This window comes from Rousettus aegyptiacus, unplaced genomic scaffold (genome assembly GCF_014176215.1).
Source record: "Rousettus aegyptiacus isolate mRouAeg1 unplaced genomic scaffold, mRouAeg1.p scaffold_m13_p_2, whole genome shotgun sequence".
NCBI classification, from domain to species: Eukaryota; Metazoa; Chordata; class Mammalia; order Chiroptera; family Pteropodidae; genus Rousettus; species Rousettus aegyptiacus.
The window spans coordinates 47,013,872-47,038,014 of NW_023416295.1; the positions used below are offsets into that span (position 1 = coordinate 47,013,872).

General features: G+C 38.1%; 1 protein-coding gene across 3 annotated transcripts in view; it reads right to left on the minus strand.

The window, feature by feature from the left end:
- The window catches only part of RAPGEF4 (Rap guanine nucleotide exchange factor 4), a 260,359-nt gene that overhangs the window by 217,428 nt on the left and 18,788 nt on the right, over window positions 1-24,143 (minus strand). For all 3 annotated transcript variants that reach the window (XM_016135049.2, XM_016135040.2, XM_036236020.1), the window contains exon 2: window positions 1,594-1,736. In XM_016135049.2, the coding sequence (XP_015990535.2) occupies window positions 1,594-1,736 (143 nt within the window). The remainder of the gene's footprint in view (window positions 1-1,593; window positions 1,737-24,143) is intronic.

Below are 24,143 nucleotides of genomic sequence, written 5' to 3' on the forward strand. Positions count from 1 at the left end.
AGCCATAATTAATGATGACAAGCTGCTCTAGACTCCCTAACTAAGACATGCTGTGGAAAGGCAAAGAATGACAATGGCATCCTACCAAGTGCAATGATAAGCTTAAGATGGGAAACTGATGAGTTTATAGCTGGCCTCTCCCTTAACTGCTGTTCCTGGTCTTTGTAAGTGACTTGTTTTGGAGTTAGGGCTTTGCCTTTTATGAACTTTCTAGCCCCCAAAGGCATTACCACTTGCCAATCAAATTCACATTATGTATCATAGATACATTCTGAAAATAGCTTTTAAAAACAGAAGATAGATATCAATAAAAATATTAGTTTGAATACAGTATACATGGATGATTTTTTAACAGAATTATAACTATGTGTGTACACATGAGAAAACGTCTCTAAGGACACAGAGTATTAGTAGTCATCTCTGGGTTTGGGGATTGCAGATGATTTTTATTTTGTCTTTTAAATTTTCTACAATGATGTTGTGACAGACTTTGTTGGTTTCTCATCCAGAATCATGCCCTCCCTTCCTCTTATCTAACTGAACATTATATACACAAGAATTATACGTAAGCTTCTGCCCTCCTTCAAGGGCCAAGTGTTCAGAGAATGTGAGTTTCTTTCCTAGCATCACTGGGGTAATCATGATTGGTCTCATTCAATCACATGACACCATTTTCTTTGCCAGTAATTGGCTTAGGCATGGGCATGTGATGCAATTCTGGCCAATAAAACAATACAGAAAGTCTGCTGGGAGATTTCTGAAAAAGAGAACAAGAAGAAATAGTCCATGGCAGGATGTTTTTGTCATGGCATGTAACGTCTCCAACTGCTATAGGTGTCTAAGAATCATTTGGGACATGTCCGAGGACAAAAGCCAACACCTGGGAATGCATAGCAAAAAAAGAAAAACAAATTAAAAAAAAGAGGGAGGGATCTGCCACCTAAATAATGTTATTGGCCACTTAATTAACCAACCTCGAAGCTATCCTACCTCAAGACTTCTGGTATATGAGTAACTGATTTTTCCCCTTGTACAAGTGATTATTTGAGCCAATTGGACGGGAGTTTCTATTACTTCAATAGAAAGTATCCTAACATAAAAGCATTATTTTTTAATGAAAAAATACTTTTTTAAAATGCAGTTATCACCCAATCATTTTACTACCTCTGTCCCTTATTCATACCTGAAACAGATGCTATCCCTGAGGTTAATCCAAAACATTACTTAGAGTTAGTTAAGAGACCTTTATCTTTCTTTAACATCCTACTGACGAACATATTTCTTGGGTTCAAGAAAACCATTATTTGAATTTCTAAGAATACAGCTGAATATATAAATCAGTACATCTTTCTAGCTCTATCTGGAAAGCAGACTGCCTTGAAAGAACCATGTATATGCCATGAAGAAAGGAGTTAAGGAAATACCTAAATGGAATTGAATAAACAAAGTTGAGGGAAATGTCAATCTAATACCTTCAATTGAAGCTCAAATATCTGACATATAAATACCCCATGTGCCATCTATCCCCACAGGAAAACCACAAATAAGCACAAACCATAAATGACAATACACCCCTGGAGCTGCATTTCTTACATGTTATTCCTTTCTCCAGATTCTCATAATAACCACATAAACAAATCTGATGAAGGAGATTTGGGTGAAATTTCTCAAAAGCTTTAACTTCTTTCAGCCGTGTGAAGATTATATCTACATCTTCACTGGATCGTTCCAATGGTCTATAAAGAAGAGAAAAGACACAAAAAGCTGTATCAGTAAGGGTTTACTTGAGTCAACACGCATTATTTTAGTTACAGTCAAGTTTATGTAACTGCTCCAATTGCAAGTTTTTCATTGCAAATATTTATCTACCTAGCCCCATCATATGTATTTCCAAGCTTTTGTCAACAGTTCACATTAACTCATGACTACTGCAGATGGTGTGATATTGTAATTTATAAGAAATTTATATTTGGTCTTTGTCCACAGTTTCTGGCATATAGCTCCTAAATTTTTGATTTCCTATATAGGAGCAATAGGGGCATCTTTTGTTATAATATTTTGTCTTTTGTCCTCAATTCCTGAAATGCTTCAGAGCCATGAAGTTCAAGTGGAATGGAAATGTCTTGTTATTCATAACAAGCCCTTTTCAACTACAACTGAGTTTATGATAATGAGGTGAGTTTTGGAAAGCCCCTAGTAACCTAAGAATGGTGGCAGATTGTCAGGGGAACCACCAACCTGATTAAAGGGTTGGAACTTTCAACCTCACCCCCAGATTCCCAGAAAGAGGCTAGAGATTGAGTTCTATCACCAAAGGCCAAGGATTTAATCAAGTATGCCTACATAACGAAGCCCCTATAAAAATCTGAACTACTTGAGAGCTTCCAGCTTGGTGAACATGTGGAGATCTGGGGACAGTACAGTACTCAAAGGGAGCATAAACGCTCCGTGCCCTTTTCTATACCTTGTTCTATATATCTCTTCCATCAGGCTTTTCCTGAATTATATTTTTATTTAAAAAAAAAAAAAACCTGGTACTCTACTACGTAAACTCTTTCCCTGAGTTCTGTGACCCACTTTGGCAAATTAATTAAACCTGAGGAGGAAGTGGTAGAAACTTCTCTGATTTATATCCCATTGGTCAGAAGCAAAGGTGATAACCTGGACTTGTGATTGGCATCTGAAGTGGGGGTAGCGTGGGGGGGGGGTAATTCTTATGGGATTAAGTTTTCAACCTGTAGGATCTAAAAGATAGAGTCAGAATTGAACTGGGTTCAGTTGAATTGTAGGACACCTAGCTGGTGTCTCAGAACGGCTCATCTTGTGTCAAATTGAGTATTATGGGTTGAAGTGTATCTGTCCCAAAAAACATGTGGAAGTCCTAACATCTGGCACTTGTGAGTATGACCTGATTTGGAAATAGAATCTTTGCTGATGTAGTCAAGTTAAGATGAGGTCATAGTGGATGAGGGCGGGCCATGATCCAATAACTGTTGTCCTTATATGAGGAGGGAAATTTGGACAGCGACAATGGGAAAATGGCCATGTAAAGGTGGAAGCAGAGATTGGAGTGATGCATTTACAAGCCCAGGAATGCCAAGAATTGTTGGCAACCACCATAAGTTAGAAGGAGACAAGAAAGGATCTTGCCCTAGAGCCTTTAGGAAAACATGGCCCTGCTGACTTCAGATTTCTGGCCTCCGGAACCAATAAATTCCTGTGTTTTAAACTACCTACTTTGTGGTATCTTGTTTGGGCAGCCCTAGGAAACTAATACAGAAGGCATATGTTTCCGATTCTATAGCCACAAGATGGAGACTTTGTGTAAGTGACAAATAAACCTCCACGGTGTGAAGCTATTGAGATTTGGTGGGGGGCAGGGCAAGGATTACCACAGCATCGCCTAGCATCACCTAAACTAACACCAAGGTCAGGACTGGATGTGCCATAGTTCCAAGGAACTTGGGACACTATTAGGGGATGACAGATCCCACCATAATGGATGAACATTTTTGGAGGACATAGATGACCTGTCACTTTTGGGAAGACCTAAGATACATGTTTTCATGAGTTTTGTTCAGAGACTTTTCACCTGCCCTCATCATACTTTCAGGCTCAAGAAAATTAAACGCAAAGAATATGCCGACAACCGGGGCTAGCCTCCCAACCAATCTCTGCTGAAAGGGCTTGGACTCTGCTCCCTAGAGAGGAGGGAAATCCTGTGCATTAGTGCCCAGTTTACGAGAAGACCAAGGACCTGAAAGAGCTGAGAGGTTTGCAGGCTTTACCAGGGAAGGTTCAGTGCATCAGTATCAGTGCCTCTTTCTACCTTTCGGCCCTTTGGAAGGGCTTTAGAAACTCCCTTCCAGAAGTTATGGGGCTTTGAAATGGACTAGAACTTCTCCAATGGTTAATAAAGGGGTACAGACAGTTTTTAACAAGAATCTTTGTGTGTCCAGTGGGATTTGTAGGAATTAAGGGTGACAGAGGCTGGCAGAGGTGCTTCTCAGTGAGAAGCCAAGCCAGCAGGGCACACCAACCACAGCAAGCAGGCATGTGAATTCCATGAGTCACTGCCACAGCAACACCGGCACTAGCCTGCAGGCCCCAAAGCAACAGCAACATTTAGGTGACCAAAGTAGGAATCACAATGACTTCCATGAGCTGGAAACTGCCTGGACATTGATACGGTGGCTACTACTTTGTTACATAGGAAAAGAGATAAATGGAGATTAGAATCCGTCTTCCATCAAGAAGGAAAGCAGCATCCCATTTTGTTTATTCTACCTAGACCTTGACCTATATTAGGAAAACAGACTAGGCAGCTTAAATATTTTTGGCCCAATGCTCTCCAGAAGAAACTGGACTCCAGAAGAAACATCAAGCGGCAAAAGAAAAACTTACACACTTCCCTACATTCCGAAAAAAGGAAAAAAGATCTTCAAGATTGTTAACCTGATTGTATGTGGTCAAGTGACAAAAGATACTTGGAAAGACAAAGTTGATTAGAGAAAACCAAGACAGATTTGAAATCTCTCTTCCTGATATTTTCTTTGGCCACCCCAAATTGTTTAAAAATGTCTCCCATTGCCTAAACATTTAAGCCACAGAAACAATGAAAAGCAATGTTTTATCTGTCATTGTTTTTACTGGTTACTTCATGGAGTGGGGAAAATTCCACTCAGCTATTAACTGACATCTTTACTATCCCGCCTCTATAATCTACTACCAGTCATAATTATTCTATTGCCCCTCTTCTGGTGAATCTCTCATTTCCAAGACCACATACATTCTCATCCCTATAGAGGTCACGCTTACTTAGCACTCCCCTTATAAACCCCACAGTACCCAGTAGAGGACCAACCAGCAAGAAGTCCTTGGGTGTGATGTTCTACAGTGACCTCCACTGAACTCAAGATCTTCTCTCCCACATCTGCTTCTGCACCTGTTCTCCTTATTTCCATGTCTGAAGCAGGCTTGTCTTCCCTCATCACATCCTGGTAATTCTACCTGCTCAGTGTCTCTTAAATCCATCCCCTCCTCTTAGCCACTACTGTCACTGCCTCAGTTGAGTGTGAATGAAGGGCACGTGAAGCCTGTGTTGGGGTATGAAGGGAAATGGCATGGCAGTCCTTTCCTAGGAGGCTAGAGAACTTGGGTTCCATTTAATAGTCAGCGGAAGTATTTTAAGCAAGGTAGTGACATGACTGGATGTGCATTTTGGAAAGGTTACCTTGACCGCAAGTAGAGGCAGATGGGAGAGAGTAAAGACCAGCCATCAAGAGGCCAGTTAGGAAGCTCTGGCAGTATATCAAAGTGATGAGTTGGGTTTCTCTAATTATAACCGACTCCCTTCTGCTCCCTTAATAACTGCATACAGCTGGTTCCCCTAAGTAAAAGTAAAAGCTCCAAGTTCAGAGAAGTTATTTCCTTAGCCAGGCATCTGACACCTAGGGCCCATTTTTAAAAAATCAATCGTTTAAAAACCTTTACTTTTAAAACATGTTCAAACAACAAAAAGAATCATTTACAAAAGAAAGGACTGCAGTGGGCAGGGTTCTGAGGCTACCACAGTGACCCACGCCCTTGGATAATACCCTCGAGGGTGGGCAGGAGCTGTAATGTCCTTGTAGTCAGAATACAGCAAAAGTGGGGAGAAAACACTCCCGTGATTATGTTAGGCATATGACAAAAATAGAGATTTTGCAGATGTAATTAGGATCCCTAATCCGTTTACTTTGTTAATCAAAAGAGAGGTTTCCCCCCAGGTGGGACTAACCTAAACCAAGTGAGTCCTTTAAAAGAGGGTGGGAGAAGTGGGAGAGTCTTTCTAGCCTTAAAGAAGGAAGCTGCCATTTTGCAAGAGGGACACATAGCACGGAACGTGCAGGGTACTGGGCTGGCAGCTAGCGTGAAAACAGGGACCTCGAACCTACTATTTCAAAGAATTGAATTCTACCAACAATCACGTGAGCTTAGAAGAGGTCCTCAAGCTCCAGAGAGGAACACAGCACCTTGATTTCAGCCTTTAAGACTGAGCAGAGGATTCAGACAAACCGTCCTCGGGCTCCTGCGCCATGGAAAGGCGAGATAATGTGTGCTGTTCTGCGCCAGGAGGTTTGTGGGAATTTGTTAAACAGCAGTAGAAGGCTAACACAGACATGAAGTTATTTTCTCACACTGACTCATTTCCTTGTGACCAGCTTACAGGTCACTTCCTTCACAAGAGCTTTTCCTTATGACATTCTCTCTCTTCTCTGAAATCCAACTGATAACATTTTTTTTGCATCTGATCTCATTATTTTACTACTTTACATTTCATGCATGTAAATTTTATCTTCTTGGAGATACTGTCATTCATCTATACGTTCAGTCAGTAAGTACTATTTGGGTCTTATTTTTTATAAACTGCTGATTCATAAAGTTTTTCTCCTTTGTTTTAGCTTTTTTCTCCTGACGGTCTTCAGCTCTTTCAGTCAGCTGACTGGTGAGAGGGTGGCCCTCCCCATGGCAAAGGGTTTGCAAATATTGATTATACTAAACAAGAGGTCATCTAAGCAGAGATACTTCTGCCGATTTTATGGTTATTATACATCTTTTCCCACAAATGCTTACATGTTATTATTTTATGCACTGTTATTTAGTGCTAACTCCTGCAGAAGCTCTGAAGGACCTTGTGGGCCAATGGACTGCAACACTCAACGGTCAGACCTGTAGGGGTGCAGTAAGTAGGTGAGGAAGGGAAAGGGGAAAAGGGGCAGCAGGATTGCTCTCTGCTCAGATGCCTTTCCCTAACCATAAAATCAGCCCAGAAGTGGACAATAACAACGGATTTAATAGCACTGTCTTCTTACAGGAATGTATGTGATACTTCATTTCCTCAACTACTTCACTTGTATTTTTTTTATTTTCAATTATAGTTGAAAGGCAATATTATATTAGTTTCAGGTGTATTGTTTTTAATTTCCAGATGTCTTTTGAATATCAGTAAATGCATTTCAGAACATTAGGTATAATTTTAACTAAATACATTTGCATTAAAATGACTTTGCAATTTGTTCGTTTTGTTTTAACAGTAACTTAGTGTTAGAAGATCCTAGTCCCTTACCCTAATGAACTGTTAAATCCAAGACAATACATGTGAGCTCTATAAATTATAAAATACTAGAGAAATTATTACTGGTACCACCATTTTCATCATCATCTTTATCAGCCCGAAGAACATTAAAAGAAGTATCTCAAGAAAGAATAAATACAGTGTTTAAAAACATACAACAGAGGGTGGGGTGAAGGAGGCGGGTAAAGGGGGTTAAATATCTGGTAACAGAAAGAAATCTAATGATGGGAGCTGAACACACAGTGTAAATATATATATGCCTTACTGTTAAAGTGTACAGCTGAAACTTACCAGATTTTGTTAAACAATGTCATTAAATAATTAATCGTTAAATAATTAATTTGAAAAAATTAAAAATTAAAAAATAAAAACATCAGAATTTTCATGAGCCTTTTGAAAATTTTATAGATATGTGTGCATGTATTTTTTCTCTATGTATTATAATAGTAAGATCTCAAACACTATTTACTTTAACAATCTTGGCCTTTTTGTAACACTATTAACTTTTCAAAGGGCTTTGAAAATTTTGATCAAGACACAGAGGTTATATGAGTATTAGTATGCTAAAATCATGTGTATTTATAACGCCATTGATGACATGGATCTATCAAGTCTTTGTAACTCAAGATGTTTACCACTTATCGTGTTATCATTTTAATTATATGACTATTAACCACTTAGAATAGTGAAATGTTTACTCTTTACTAATTACAAGTTTTCCCAATAATGTCAACAAAATTCAGAAAGGTGTTGAAAATGCATTCATTCAATCTGTAAATATTTAGTGAATATCTACATGAAAGGAGAACAGAGCCCTCCAGTGATTAAAAGAACACAGTTCCTGCACACAGAAAGTTAAAACTGAATTAAGGAGATTTGTACACATACAGCAATTATCAAGCTTTATCGTGGTAAGAAGCACAATTAAAACAGAAAAAAGGGAATAGGAATTCAGAGGAGGAACAGACATCACTTACAATTGAAAGTTCTATAGAGACTTCATAAAGGTGTTATTGTAAATTCTCCGTAAAATCAGTTTTTTCTCATTTCTTTTTTTATTACTACAGTAACACCATTTTTGGTCATTTAATCTAAAAATGAGACCTGTTCTACTGACTCCTCCTCTCCCTGAGTTTCGTACCCACCAAAACCCCCATCACACACACACACACACACACACAGATATACATATGTACATACAGATACACATCAACACACACATATACACACATATATACATACAGAAATCCATATGCACAAATGCATACACAAATATGTACAAACACACATATACACATACAGACTGACAAAGATTTTTTTGTTCACCAAACTTTAGTCAGTCTCCTGAACCTTGTCTTGGGCCTATCTGTGAACTTCCTTGTAAGATCCAGTTCTAGCAAGACTCTTGCTAAGTCAATTTAACCAGAACCCCCCACCCTCGATACCTGACCACCCTCGAAATCTGATCCTCATCCTCTACCATCCCTCAGGTGATGTCTGGTCACTGTGGCCCATCTTCAGCAAGAATTCTGTTAAGTCAGTTTAGCCAGAACCCGCATTACCCCTGATGTTTCCTTTTAGTAAGTTTCAATCCACTGATTCCCCCACCCTGCTCCTCATCTATAAATTCCCACCTGCCCAAACTGTACACCAAATTGGGCCCACTCTCTCACCCCCACTGTAAAATCCTATTTCAGTGTTCCCTACATCATTTGTGGTGGTTCTCAATAATGTCTGCCTTACCATCTTTAACAAATGTTAGTGAATATTTTTTCTTTAACAAAACACACATCCATACATATACATACATGCACATGCACAAACACACATCCTTCAGCTCAATCGATTGCCAAAATTCTCTCTCAGCTCTTGATTCTGTTTGTTTTCAGGGAGACTCAGAAGAATTCCCCCTGGTGGGTCCTGAGACTACAGGTGCAACTGCAGCTTTTTATCCTCACAGCTAAGACTGTCACAAGGCACACCAAGACCTCTGTAACCCTTCCAACATATGGCCTGCACATCTGCCATCAGAGAGCATAACACATGGTTTTCCAATTCTTGACCGAATGCCTCCCTATTTAAAATAATGTTTGCTTGCTGTTATCTCTCTATAAAAGAGTGAAAACTGCCTCTCAGGGGCTCAAATGAGATAAGAGAGTTATGACTGGGGGGTTACTGCGGAGCTCCATTTTGGCCTTGAACAGAGCAATAGGAGGAATCAGAATACCTCCACCTCTCTTTCACTGGCATTTATCCCATGGCGAGAGAGATGCCAGCTCTGGGGCCCAGGGCTATTTGGACGGTTGAAAAAGCCCACCTTCAGGCAGAGGGCAAGAACAACCCTGCTAATATTTAAATAATGCTTGACCCTGCATTTGTTAGTGAACAGAGAGAGAGAGAGATCTTTTTGACTAGGCTCAGTGTGTTGCAATTTGTCTCAGTACAATTAAAATACAAAATCAAAGTACATCCTTGCCCGATTTTAACAGACACTTTTCAAAAATCTTCTCTGGCTGTCCACAAATATCTAAACTCAGTGCGGCATCGTCGGGTGGGCATAAATCTCTCCACAACTCTCTCCCAGACCCCAGTTACATTGGGATGCTTCCTGGAGCTGAAACAGCACATAAAATAGAACTCTATCCTCATTTTCCCTACATAATGCATTTGTTCTACCAGCATCAAGTTAAAAATAATTTCTTCTGACTCCTTCAAAGTTTAGAATGGCTTCTAGGATGACTCAGACAACTGATGTTTCTTTTAAATGCTTTCCAGATAATCTGAACTGATGACTTTTCTTTTTACATCTCTATGCTATTTTCACTATAGTAAGAAAAGGCTCTCAAAAATCATTCCACTGTACTTAGGCCTACACTAAAATTTGAGATGACTCTGTTCAAAAAATTGCCATTCCTACAACTAAATTGTTGGAGCTCCCTAAGGGTCTTTAGTTTGTGAAGATTAGAGAATAAGTGTCTCTTGAGTCAGATTCTTCTGATAATCTTGTCTTAGCACTCTTTATTCCTGAGCAAGAAGAAGGAGGAAGAACATGAAAAAAAGGAAGAATAGTGAGGATGAGGGGAGAGGAGAGGATATTGCTTTATCTAGAGCAGTGATTCTCCATCTTTTATCCATCCCAACCCACCTGAGGCACAGGATACACACCCATGAGTAGCAGCAGATGAAAGCCCATTTTAGGAAGTTTAGTAAACACTTTACTCTTACTGTATCAGCTAGTTGAAAATCTCTGGCTTTAAAAGTTGGTATGACAATATAATGGTGGATCCATGTCATTATATATTTGTCCAAACTCATGGAATATAAAGTAAGAGTGAACCTTAATGTCAACTATGGACTTTGGGAGATAATGATGTCAATGTAGGTTCATCATTTGTAACAAATGGACCACTCTGGTGAGTGATGTTGATAACGGCGGAGGCTGTACATGCGTGGGCACAGGGGGCATACGGAAATTCTCTACTTTCCACTCAATTTTGTTGTGAACCTAAAAGTGCTCTAAAAAATGAAATCTAATTTTGAAAAAAAAAAAGAGAGAGGGAAGTGGTTTTTGAACTCACGTGACTAAAGGCTTGGGGCCTTTTACTTATTCATTTTAAACCCAGCTATTCGCAGAAAAGAAGAACTCAAATTTCAAAATACTCTAAAAATGTGTTCTAATATACAATATTGAAATCATACTAAAGCACTGTTGACTTTTAACACATAGCTGGGTAATGAGTCTCCTCATTTCCTCCCTAAGACATCTTTGGTCATTAGAATTCACCCGTTGAATGAATAGTGTCAATTTCAATAAATGCTATGAAAACAGAAGTAGTTGTATGTTTTTTAATTTTTTTTATTATTTTTATTTTTTATCTTTCTGCTGTATATTTTTTAAAGTGTGGAAATACATAGTATGTAGGAGGAAATATCGGTATAAACCTATGGAGGGCAATTTGATAGTATCTACCACAAATTAGGATATTTTAATACAGTAATTCCAATGATAGGGCTTCCGCAGATATTCTTGAAAATACATAAAATTATATATATATAAGGATGTGATATAAAATATATCTATAAATGAATATTAATAATGATAAATCCACACACTGGAATAGTATTCAAATTTTGGAAAGAATGAGGATGCTCTATTGATATAAAATAATCCAAGGTATCATTTGGTAAAAAGTGGAGCTTAGAACACTGTATATAATGTGCCGTCGCTAACATATGGCAGAGAAAAGAAAAATATATATATATACACACATACATATATGTATGTGTATGTGTGTGTTGTGTGTGTGTATGTGTGTGCACGCGCACGCATAAATGCATAAAAGTTTAAACAAAAAAACTGGAAATTAGTGTCAATGGTTACTTCCGGGAAATGAACTAAGTGACCTGAGGTACAACAGAGGGAGGGAAACTTAATTTTTCTTGTCTACCTAAAATGAACATACGCACAAAGATATTTCCAGGATCCAAACAGTTATTATTTATACTCTTGCTGTCCAAGTGTACGCCACCATCGTCTCTTCCCTAAACTATTGCACTGGTCTCCTGGTAGCTGTCCCTGCTTCCATCCTTGCCCTCTTAGAGTCGCTTTTCCTTGCAGGATGCAGAGCAATTCTTTTTCAGTTTAGGTCAAATCACATCATGTCTCTGGCTCTAAAGTCTCCAGTGGCTCCTCACTGAGCTCAGAGTAAAACCCAACATAATCTGGCCCCCATGCCCCACTCCATTCCCCTATTGTTTCTGAATTCCTTTGGAAGCTCACCTTCTATGATTTTCCTCTTACTCCCTCTCGTCCAGACACATAGGCGTCTTTGCTGTACCTTGAGGCCTCTGCCCACCCCCCTCAGAGCCCTTGCAATAACTATTCTTCCTGCCAAAGATGCCCTCTCCCCAGACATCTGCAAGACTTGCCCCCTCACCTATTGCAAGTCTAAGCACAAATATTCTTCTTAATGAAGCTTGCCCTTACCTCCCTACTTAAAACCACAGTTCCCCTAACAGCACCTAACCCACTTTTACTCAGTATTCTTTTTTTTCCCACAGCACTTAATATCTCTTAACATAATATTTATAATTACATATGATTTACCATGTATTTCAACTGTTGCCTCCATTAGAATGTAAGCTCCATGCAGGCAGGGATTTTGTTCAGATTACTGCTATATCTCCAGTACCTTGAACAGTATCTGACACATATAGTAGGTGTCCAATGAACATTAAAAGAAATATAGTTTCATGCCTTTTGCATTTGTACACGAGAATGTATTATCATTAAAAGTTAATAAAATTTCAAAAAAACTAGTAGATTATTTTTTGGTTAAGAAACTGAAAATTTTTTTGCTGTTTTCTACCACTCTTACAAAATCAGAGTAGTAATGAATCCTCAGACTACCAGTGTTCTCAGTGAAAAAATGCACAAAGAATCATTTTGTTACCTAATAACAGCGTATGTATACATCAGGATTTCTTGGAGAATCCATTTACATTTTCTTTCATGTGAACCTCTTAGATCATGTTAATTTTCATGACAAATTTAGCAAACCTAAATATTTAAAAATGTGTAATATTATAATATTTATACATTAAGCCTTTTCTGAAGGTAAAAATGATATGAGAAATGGATATAAGGCAGTTCTAAAGCTATATCCCAGACACAAGAAGGTACAGGTACCATTTTTCAAGAGATGCATTCAAAGAAATCCATTAAACTAGGCCAAAATTGAAAATGGTTCTAAACTAGAACATATAATATAGCACCAGCAACTACAAGGGGGGTTATCATTCCTGTGTGGAGATAATTAGGCTGTTTCTAACTAATCTGTCCTGTCCCACAATACTTGCAATAAACATAAACATACTTAAATGACAGTGGGGAGATAAGCCTGAATTTTATCTTTATTGATAATAGGAATAAAAATATTGGTATGTAAACACAGTGGATGAAGACAGGTCTCTAGGTTAAAGATGAGATTATAAGAGCTTGAGTGTTCAGCCCTCGTGAGGAACTAGAATGCAATCAAGAGAACTAAATAACAGAAAAATTCCTGGGCTTCCAGCAAAGAATCCAAGAGATGACAGAACGAAGAACTTAATCAAAGCAGGTATCGTTTTGACCAGGACCAAGGGTTTTCAACTAGAACTTATTTCAACAGCTCGCCAACCTGTTATTGAGCCACAAACATTAATCAAGTGTCAAAGAAAGCCCTATAGGTGTCTTTAGTTCACTAGCAAAATCACATCTATATTTAATGCTCCAGACTGGTCCCTTAAGAACTATGTGAATGATAATGTTTTTCTTTAATATGAGAAATTTCTATTTAATAAAAAAAATCTATTGTTTTAATATAAGAGATAGAGAGCTTCTACTTCTGGCTATAATGGAGTGACTAACACCTCTACAATAAAAAATGTATTAATTGAACAAAATACACGAAGCAAATAAATTCAGTGCTTTCAGAACGGAATAACAGATAACACAGAATTAGAATCCCAGAACGAAGAAAAACACAAGTGGCAATCTGCATAATAGTTTTAATATTTTTCTAGGAGATACTTTATGGAACACCAAAAGGGACAGAGAACCCAAGCAAAGCATAGCAGTCTCACTGAGCTGGGGTGACAGTGATTAGAATTCAGGATCCTGAGGTGGTTGGAATTTTTAGTGAAATGAACCAGAGAGAAGGAACTGTTCCTAGAAAAAGCCCCCAAATTGAGCACATTGGTCTTAAGTCATTTGCTGCAAATACGCAGGCCAATACTCATACAGAGAAGCCTGGCAGACATCAGTTCCTAGGGAGTGTAAGCTGAATGGAAATTCTAGATATTACACAGTATGTAGTATCTCTGACAGCCAGGGTATACAGACCTCACTGATCACCCTGGACATTCAACTGAGACTCCAAAAACGCCAATCTAGCCCAAGATCTACTCTAACAAGGCTTAATATAAGCCTCAACAACAACAACAAAAAAGCTAACTGACCAGTAAGTTAACAGCCTATAAAATAGAAGCTGACATCCTTTAAAGAAACAAAATCTCAATATCGTAGCAGCACAATGTCTAGCACATAATTAGAAATTGCTACATATGCAAAGAAATAGGAAAATGTTGCTCATAATCAGAAAAAAAGTAGATAGAAATAGATCCAGAAATGACGTGTCAAAAATACTAAATGAGGACTTTAAAACAGCTATTATAAATATGTAAAAAGAGTTTAAGATTAGCAAAATGATTGAAGAGATAGAGAATATCAGTAGAGAAATAGATAGATATTACTAACAAATACGAAATACGGAAAGAACAAAATTCAATGGATGGTATTAGAGTGGATTGGACACTACAGAAGAAAGATAAGTGAACCTTTAGGCAGGCAATAAAAATTATCCAAACTAAAGCGCAGAGAGAAAAAAGGTTTTAAAAAAATAATGGACAGAAACTCAATACTGAGAATTTAGTTTACATATGTTTGAAGTCCCAGGAGACAAGAAAGAAAAATGGGAAGAAAAATATATATTTGAAGAAAAAAAATGGCTGAAATTTTTCAAACTAAAAGTCAGTAATTAAATCCCTTAAGAAATTTAAAATGTTATGAAACAAAACATTCTGCTTTGATCATGATAGCTTAAAAGTGGCCGCAGATGCTTTGTCATTATCTCCATCAAGAAATGGAACTTATTTTCCCTCTTCATGAATCTAGGATAGCCCTGTGACCAACAGAATGTGGCGGAAGTGATACTCTGTGACTTAGATTTAGCACTACCACTAACAAGAAGTACTACCTTGCTTAATCTTCCTGGGCATTGGCTTCCTTATATCCAGAAGAGCTATCTTTGAGATTCTGTCATCTCTATGAAAGTCAATGTTCTGAGAAGAGTTATATACTGAGCCAATAAATAAATAATAAAAATAAATCAGGATGCTATGTCAAAGTGTCGCCCTATAATTACTTGGCAGTTCAGAATCTGACTATCTTAACCAAAATGGGACTTTTAAATCTATTGCTAAGTGAAAATACACTCAGAAATTTGATTGGAATGATGTTTTCTGTACAATATAGCCTATAGCTTGTAAACCAAAAAATACAGTACAGGGTCCTATCAGCTAAAGATTATTGGTAAACTAAAGATTATTTAAGGCATGGTAGGATATATTTCTCAAGGGAATTCAAATTCCCTTTTCTTTCACAGTGCTCAGACTTCAAAGGTGAGTAGACTGTTAAATAAAACTAGAGTTGGCTAATAGAGAAAATGTGATATTTCATAAATTTTTGTTATGTTAAAACTTTTTGTCATACCCACCCACTAAGACACCTCATTTCCATAATTCCAACACTACAAATGCCACAGAAAACAGATGCCTCGTATTTCATTCCGGTACCCCTTCAGAGTGTGAAATGGCAAAAGCAGTCCTCACCAACACAAATTTCTAGCATGCCTCACTGGAGAGAATAAAACACCCCAGGCAGCAACATGATTTGTGCCAAGGACATATGGCAGGGATTATGATTAGTTAGGGATGAGGATTCAATTTGACAGTCTTTCTTTTAACTGTTAGTCATTTTAGTTTTCAAAGTGATGAGAATTAATAGTCCGAGGTAGATAGGCTGGTGTATAGAATGCTGATTTAATAAGAAGAAAGCTGAACTTGCATAACATTTCAGGCAAGGCTTGAATTATTATATCCAGCAATTATGACTACCTAAGCAATGAGATGCCTAGAGACAGAGTTCCTAAAGGGCCAGTGGCTAGTCATCAATGTCAGAAAGGGACCTTGTTACAGTCATGTATGGTCTATTTAGTAAATAGATATTGTGACTCTCCGTCCACGGCAAAGACACAGCTTTAGTTTGAGAGACTATACCAGACTTGCTAAATGCCAGAAGCTGGTTGACCACTTAGGCCTCCTGTGAGGAATAGGAAGCTGCTCCTCAGGGCCAGGAAGAATCAGATGCTCATAAACATCCAGTCCCAAGTCTTTGATCAAGCAAAACAGGAAATACCTTTGTCCCTCAGCTTTTCTTCACCCAAGCCCAGAGAAAGGACATTTGCAATTCTGAATTTCTATCTCTAACCTCTGTCATATAATAAATCTGCTGCATGTCTACCAAGTGCAGAGTACAGTGAAAAGTTCTTCGAGAATCACAGGAAGAAAAGACTTTGATTCTGCCCTGCAACAACTTTTGATCAATAAGAAGATCTAAGACTTCTATCTAAATGACAATAATGCAAGGATGAAAGCAGTTGTATGCGTCCATGTAAAGGTATACAGAGGTCTATATAAAAATTCCTGGGGGTTCAGAGCTAGAGGAGGCAGGAATGAATAGAGAAGAATTCACAGAGAACTTTTTTCTTCCAATTCTCAGCTTTACACAGCATTGTCGCTGAAATTTGAACTGGGTCATGGAGCGTGAGCAGAAACTGTATCAGCATAAACAAAAGGTTTCCAGGCAACAAGATAATAAAGAATGAGCAAAGGCACTGAGGTAGGAAATTGCTGGCTAGTAGTTCCAATGGCTCAAAGTTTCATTCTATGGTTTCTCAAAGAGGAAAACTGAAAAATAAGATTGGGACCTTATGAGGACAGGGCTGGAATGCAAACCACAGAGGGTACAGACTTTATTCTTTTAATCATGGGGCGTCAGCAGAAATTTTAAGGAGACTAAAAAATCAGAACTATCATTTTGGAAAACTAGTCTTCTAGAAGGGAGTGAGCTAGAGGAGAAAGAAACAAATGTGTGGAGACTAATTAGGACAGAGCTTTAGGGCTACATATGTCTTAATAACTAAACTCTCAGAAGTATCTTAGTTCAGACAATAAATCACACACATACCTTACTTAGAAAACCTTTCTCCTTCCACCTCTCTGCAGGTGCCCTCCTAGATATCAGGGGTACAGAGCCAATTTGTACAATTCTCAGCCCTCTCCCCTCACTCACCACACATGCATGGTGATCACGCAGTCAGTCTCCCTCCCTCCCACGTCACCCAGTAATCCCCATTCTTCTGGCTTTGTTTCCCCACTCTGAGACAGTGGGGCAAAGCAGGCTGAAGCTGTGATCAAAAAGGTGCTGGTGTTGGAGAGTGGGGGTTGGGATGGCAGAGGAGCCGCAGGAAGAGGACACAGAGACCCTCAAGGCTGGGGCAAGGGGAGATGAAGGACAAGGGCCCCCCAGCTGTTAATGAGTAAATTCTGGACCTTGGTCTTTTCTCATCTGCAAGCGTCAATGGGGTGTGAAGATGATGAAAGGGTACATGGAATTAGGAAAACTGAAAATGTGGCTTGACTGTATGTAAGTAATACTAATAACAGTCATTTCTTTGAACATCATAGGAACCATTTGTCCCTAATTACAATGCTGTTCAAGAACAAATATATAAATCATTATAGGTGCAAATGAGTTTTATTATAGCTTTATTTGATTATAATAGTAAATGCTCTGTATGTGTTAATAATTATGATTTATTACTCATGTGGCATGATCCCTTGTTCACATTACTGATTCCTTCTAATATTAACAAATCATCTTATACAGTGAAAGATCTGGATTTTTCAGGTACCCCTGAACATTTATGGGAAACAAAATGCCACGCCGACAGGAAAAACCAATGTAAATGTGTAAAAAGTGGCACTACATTTCCTATAGGCTAAAATTACTAAATGAAAGGGAAAACAATCCAGCCACTCACATGGAGGTCAACCTAATGAATTCAAATCCAAGAAAGAGATCGAAAAAGTGGTTATTGAAATTTCCAGGAAGATCTTGGTGCTGAGCAAATTCAGAAAGCAGATGCTTAAGATGAATTAGTAGTAACCCTGGGTTTGTAACACGACCAGTAAAAGAAACACACACACACACAAAATGTTTGATAAGAAAATAAACTCGACTCTTCCTCCAGGCCATGGGCAACTTTAGCTCAGCGACCACATCTGACACTTTGATTGCCTAGCACAGTGCCTGGTACCTAATAGGTGCTGGTTATTTACATAGTCATTCGGCAAACATATCAAGCATTTAATGAATCATTGATTCACTAAATTCATTTCATAAATAAACTTTAAAATAATCTTTTGCTTTTAGTAGTCTGCCATGACAAAGTAACCTCTTGAGCTAAAACCGACCCTCTTTTGCTCTATTTTAAATTTGTTTACTTTTATTCTCCAAATTTAAAATTTCTCTTTGTATCGGTGTCCAAGTTTCAACAGTTATTACTTTTGACAGGATGGATAGCTTTCTATTTTTCCTTGAGAAACAGATATTTTTTTTTCGTAAATTAAATGTGGACTTTTATTTAACCTTCACAAAATCTGCTTTATTGTTTACAAATAACAACTATATCTATTTTGCATTTTCGTCGAGTTTATTTACTTGCAGGTGTATCTAAATTAACATTTAAAAAACAACATCAAAAGTGTTCTTTAAAATAACACTTCTGAGGGTTTATCCTCTGTTAACTAAGAAATGCATTTGGGACAAACATTAAGGCAAACAATCACCCACAATTACAACCTCCTCAAACAGCTCAATTTACCACATATCTTTCCAAACTTTATCTAGCTAAAACCTGTTTTATTCTTTAAATTTGTGCCAAACCATATGTGTTATTTCGTAACAACTGAACATTTTACATAGAAAATTACAGTATTAGGCTAAACTGAGTCATGTCCCCAAGCCACCACTGAAGCTCAGGCCACCTCACAGGCTGAAACAATCAGCCTCTCAGGCTAACAACGCTGAACTTCAGTTTGGAAGTTCTGATCCAAGGAACTGGTTCGGTAAATATGACTGCTCAGGACCCAACCAGAGGGGTTTATTTCTTAAATTCATGAGACAACAGATGTCAACATTTTTCAGCTTATTTACCTAGTGCAGTGCCTACTGAATATCACCAGGTCACATGCTGTGGATACATGAACAGGAGGTATCCCCTCTCTTCAAGCTGTGTAATTCAAATAAGAAAGACTCTGAGGTAAACAACTATAACAACCTGGTAAGCACTATGTTTTGGAGAATTATAGTACAAAATAGCAGCTGGTATTTATTGTGCTCTCATTGGTGGCCAATCAGTATACTTGCTTTAACTCATCTAATCCTCATAATAGCCTTATAAGGTGGGTATCATTATCCTGCAGACGAAGAAACTGAGCTTTAGGAACTTTCCCCCAATCTCATAGTCAGTGGGGGTAGCCTAGAACTTGACTCTTAGCCACCATATTTTTAATCAGGGCCACCCAGAGATGTGTGACTGTCCCGGGTGGGCTGATAACTGGGAGCCGCTCCAACCATTCTCTGACTATTGGTTCACTGTTTGCTTAGCAGAGAGACTGAGCGCAGAGCAGGGGAAAGTGGAGGAGGACCAGCCAGTGGCAGCCCTCAGCTACTTCTGTGTTCCCTTGAGCAGCTCAGCCATGGCCCAGATTTCTATGCCCTGCTCAACAATCAAACAAAAGTGGCTGTACATACATACACCACCACCAACAACAACAACAAAAACTAAGCTTGCATCTAATTAGCACTGTTCTCTTTAGAAGGGAGTTAAACTTCCTGTGGTTAGTCATGAGCACCTTATTAAAGTGATCTCCCATCCCTAAAGAGCATTCTTTGTGTGAAGAGTGTGGTAAGCCTAGAGCTGCCAAATTTTTGCAAATACAAATACAAGAGACCATTTGAATTTCAGATAAAGGACAAAGAATATTTTAGTATAAGTATGTTCCATTGCAATAATCAGGACATAATTATATTTAAAAATTGTTTGTCTTTTATCTGAAATTCAAATTCAATTGGGTGCCATGTATTTTATCTGGGGAATCTAGTAAAGTCTTAACTTTCTCCATCTCTTATTTCTGTAGATGTTTTAGAACCTCATAGATCAGTGCCCAAGAAATGCCTTGAAGTCTCACAGTGTAGCCCAGCTCAGGTTCTACCTGCTCCAGAATATCAAGATTTGTTCTACATTTACATAAAGGAAATGAAAAAGGTGAGCCAAAGCCTGTGTTCCTCATGAGAATGCATGTGCTTCTCTAGACGCATGCGCATATCCCTGGTGGTATTCAGTACTGTGAGAATGCAAGGAGAGCTATGGCATAAAGAGGATGTGTCTACTTAGAGCATTAATTTTACAGTAAGATTTTTGAAAAGTTTGGGCTTTTTGAATTTTTTAAAAGAAATTATCACATGGATATGCAGTCGATTTCTGGTTTTCCATCTCGACCCTTGTTGTTTTTTCTTGCAAACCAGCAGGCCATAAACATTTTTATGTGCAGTAAATATACTGCACATTTGGTACTTTGGAGTTATATGGGAATCCCCAACATCATCACTGCAGTGCAGAACAGTGAGCAAGGTCTTTGGCAAAACTGATTACGCTAACGTCACCAGAGCATCCAGCTGGCATCTTTCGCCTGAGTGTTCATTCCAGGAAGTGCGATTTCTTGATGAATCCATAGAAGCTTTTTTTTTTGTTTCCTTTTGGCTGCAAAACATCTACTGGCTCCAACAAACTAGTGCAACTTCCTACTGGAATTGCTAAACAAAGGTGATAAATCAAATGTTTTGTTTATAAGCATGAGACTATAGCTACATTTTCTGTTTTAGGGGAAGTCCCTATAACACACTACCAAGTAAAATCATGTTTGTTTGTTTTTTTAATGATAGATACATTTTTCCTCTTTACATTTTAAAATAGCAATACATTTCTTGTATGAATGACTGTTAGTGCATTCATTCTTTCAATGACCTTGAGCTCCCTTACTTCAACAGCTCCCAAGATTTCACCTGATAGAGACTGGGACATGTCTGCGCATATACAATGCAAACATTTTGTCTCAGTCAATGAAAAACTCATGCATCAAAACAACATGAATCACTAAAGACTATGGCACCTAGTGTCACTCTTTATGCTTCCCACAATGAACTCAACAGAGGAGGAGCTGGCAGACCCAGACCACAGACAGTTATCAGGTGGCACACACAGAAATAGACCTAAAAAGCATAGGAAGTGTTTATATGTTTATTTTAAATAAAGGTTTTATCTATATGAATATATAAATGAGAGTAACCCTTTTTATGTCGTGCATGGGGAAATCCTGAACTATAACTGTGCAAAACTATGACTCTTATAACAACAGCCAAAAGCCAATTATGCACATTTTGAAGTTGCCATAATTTTTTTGCAGCTAAAGATAGCAGACGTGACCAAAAGCAGGACAATTTAGAAGGAGGAGGAGGAGGAGGAGGAGGAGGAGAAAGAGGAGGAGGAGAAAGAGGAGGAAGAGAAGGAAGAAAAGAAAGGAAAGAAGAAAGGAAATGCAGAAACTGTGGCTTTCCTTAAATATGGTTTCAGAATTGTCATGTAAGGTGAAACTCATAGAAGAAAGTGTGGTAAAAACACTGCCCAATAGCTATGGTTTTTTTTTTTTTTTTTTTAGGCCCAAAAGAGGCAGACTAGTTGAAAAGCTACTCCTGTCAAAGAATCCTATCAAACAATAATTTGTACTGTCCTCAAAAAGCATGGCTGATTTGCCTGACTATCAAACCGTTAGGTAAAAGCAGCAACATAAATGATTTCTTCCAAATACATTTCTGACAAATGGTATAAACTAAACATATTCACATGGACCGTGACTGAGGTTAAAAACAAACACAGGAATTAACAAATAAAAATTGGTTATGAATTTCGATAGTATACATCTTAACAAGAGATAACAGATCTATCAGGAAGCCTGAAGGTCAGCAGAGCTGAGCTGGAGATTCAGATTCAGGTGTTTCAAGTGTCATGTCAGACATCAGTCAGCTGAATCCATGAGGAAGATGAGATTGTTCAGAGAGGGGAGGTTGACTAACCAGAAAAACAAGCCAGAAGTGGAATCCCATGGAGCACTTTTTCTTTTTGCTTTCTCAGAAAACAAAGACAAAAACAAAGTGATCATGTTGTCAACGTTCCTTTTATTTTTTTCAACACCTTAGAAATACATGTCCATAGAAGACATATGAATTTTCAAATTTTATTTTAATTTTTGAAATTTGATTCCAAAGTCAGCTATCAATGAATTTCAAACAAATTGGAAAAAAGAGAATGCAATAATCAGTGACAAGAAGTTTGAAACACTAATGAAGATTAGTAAAAGAAAAAAAAAGGAACACACACCATATAGGCACTAGAGTAAAGATAGGAAATGAGATAGTATTGGCTAGAGAAGAGTCAAGAAAAAAAAATGATAGAAGCTGAGCGTGGGTCTGCAGGAGTAAATAGTCAACAGGTTGAATGCTCTAGAGGTAATGTAACATAAGGACATAAAAATGTTACCTGGATTTAGCAATAACCAGTTCATAGGTAACCTTTGCCAGAGCAGCTTCTCTGGAAAAGAGGGAATACTATGGGTTCTTAGGTGTACATATTTTACTTTTGTACCTCTCTATGGTATAGTTGTCTATATTTTTTACATGAATGTTCATAGTAGTTTCATTTGAATTAGCCAAAACCTGGATATTTCCAAATGTTCATTAATGGGTGTTTGCATAAACCAATTCTGTATACCCATGGAATGAAATAGACTACTCAGAAATGAAAAGATATGAGCTGTTGATACATATACAACATTGATAAATCTCAAAACAATTATACTAAGTGAGAAAAGCCATCCATGAAAGACTCTTTTCTTTCTATTCAACGAATCCACTTGTATGAAACTCTAGAAAAGCAAACTAATCTGTAGTGACAAAAGCAGTATATAATGAGTTTAAAGAATATCTTGTTTAATTAGAAATGATAAGCCCAATATTAAAGAGATAAGAACTCCAATCCACATATGGCACTAAAAACAAAATGGCTTCCAGGTCATAGTCCAGGAAAACCCCCACCTTCTGCACGTCTGGCTACACCCAGGTTCAGAACTGACAGCTCCTTCATGTCCTCTCCCTTGAGGCCCACAACCCAAAACCCAAGGTCTAAAGACACAAAGAAAGTTCCTTAACAATATGCAGATTCCCTGCATACACCCACAGCCCATGCAGCTATCTGTCCCACTGCTACCTCCTAATAGTGGCAGCCAGAACTGAAGAGAAGGGAACCCAGTCCACAAGAAGTAGAGATGAATATTTCTGGATTCTCTCGTTGACTCTTCTAAACATGTTCTCATCTAATACTCCAAAGGTCATTAGAAAATTATATCCTAAATTTTTTAGTTCAATTGAGGAACTGAAATTCTGACTTTTTTAAATTTATATGTCTATCAAAAGCAGCTTTATTGAGAACATTCCCATCACCTCTAAATTCTCCGGTTCCCTTCTGCCTGCAGCCCCTCCTCATCCCCTCTCATCCCCAAGAAACAACTGATCTGCTTTTGTCACTATAGATTAGTTTGCATTTTCTAGAATTTCATACAAGTGGATTCATGGAATAGAAAGAAAAAAGTCTTTTGTGGATGGCCCTTCTCATTGGCTGTGGCTGGACTCCGATTCATATGCACATAGAACAAGAAGACCATCCTGATTCTCTCTCTGGTGAGACAAGTGAAGCGGAAGTTGGATTTACAGAATATTAAACAGCGGTCTTCAAAATAGGTCAAGTAATTGAAACAGGTCAATTTTTTTCTGAGCTTTTCTATTATTGTCTCTGTACGGGGTTGAATAGTATCTCTCAAAAATTCGTGTCCCCCTGGAACTCAGAATGTAACCTTATTTAGAAACTGTGTTTTTGCAGATGTAATTAAGTTGAGGTCATACTGGACTAGGGTGGGCTCTAAATCTAGTACGATCGGTGTCCTTAGAAGAGGAGAGGACAACAGAAAGAGACACTGAAGAAAGAAGGTCATGCATGGAATGAAGGAGGCAGAGACTTAGAGTGATGCAGCAAGCCAAGGAATGCCAAAGAATGCCAAGGGCTGCCAGCAACCACCAGGAGCTAGAGAAAAGCAAGAAAAAAATCTTCCCCTGGGTCCTTTAAAGGAAGCGTGGCCCTGCTGACACCTTGCTTTTTGACTACTAAACCTTCAGAATTGTGAGACAATAAAT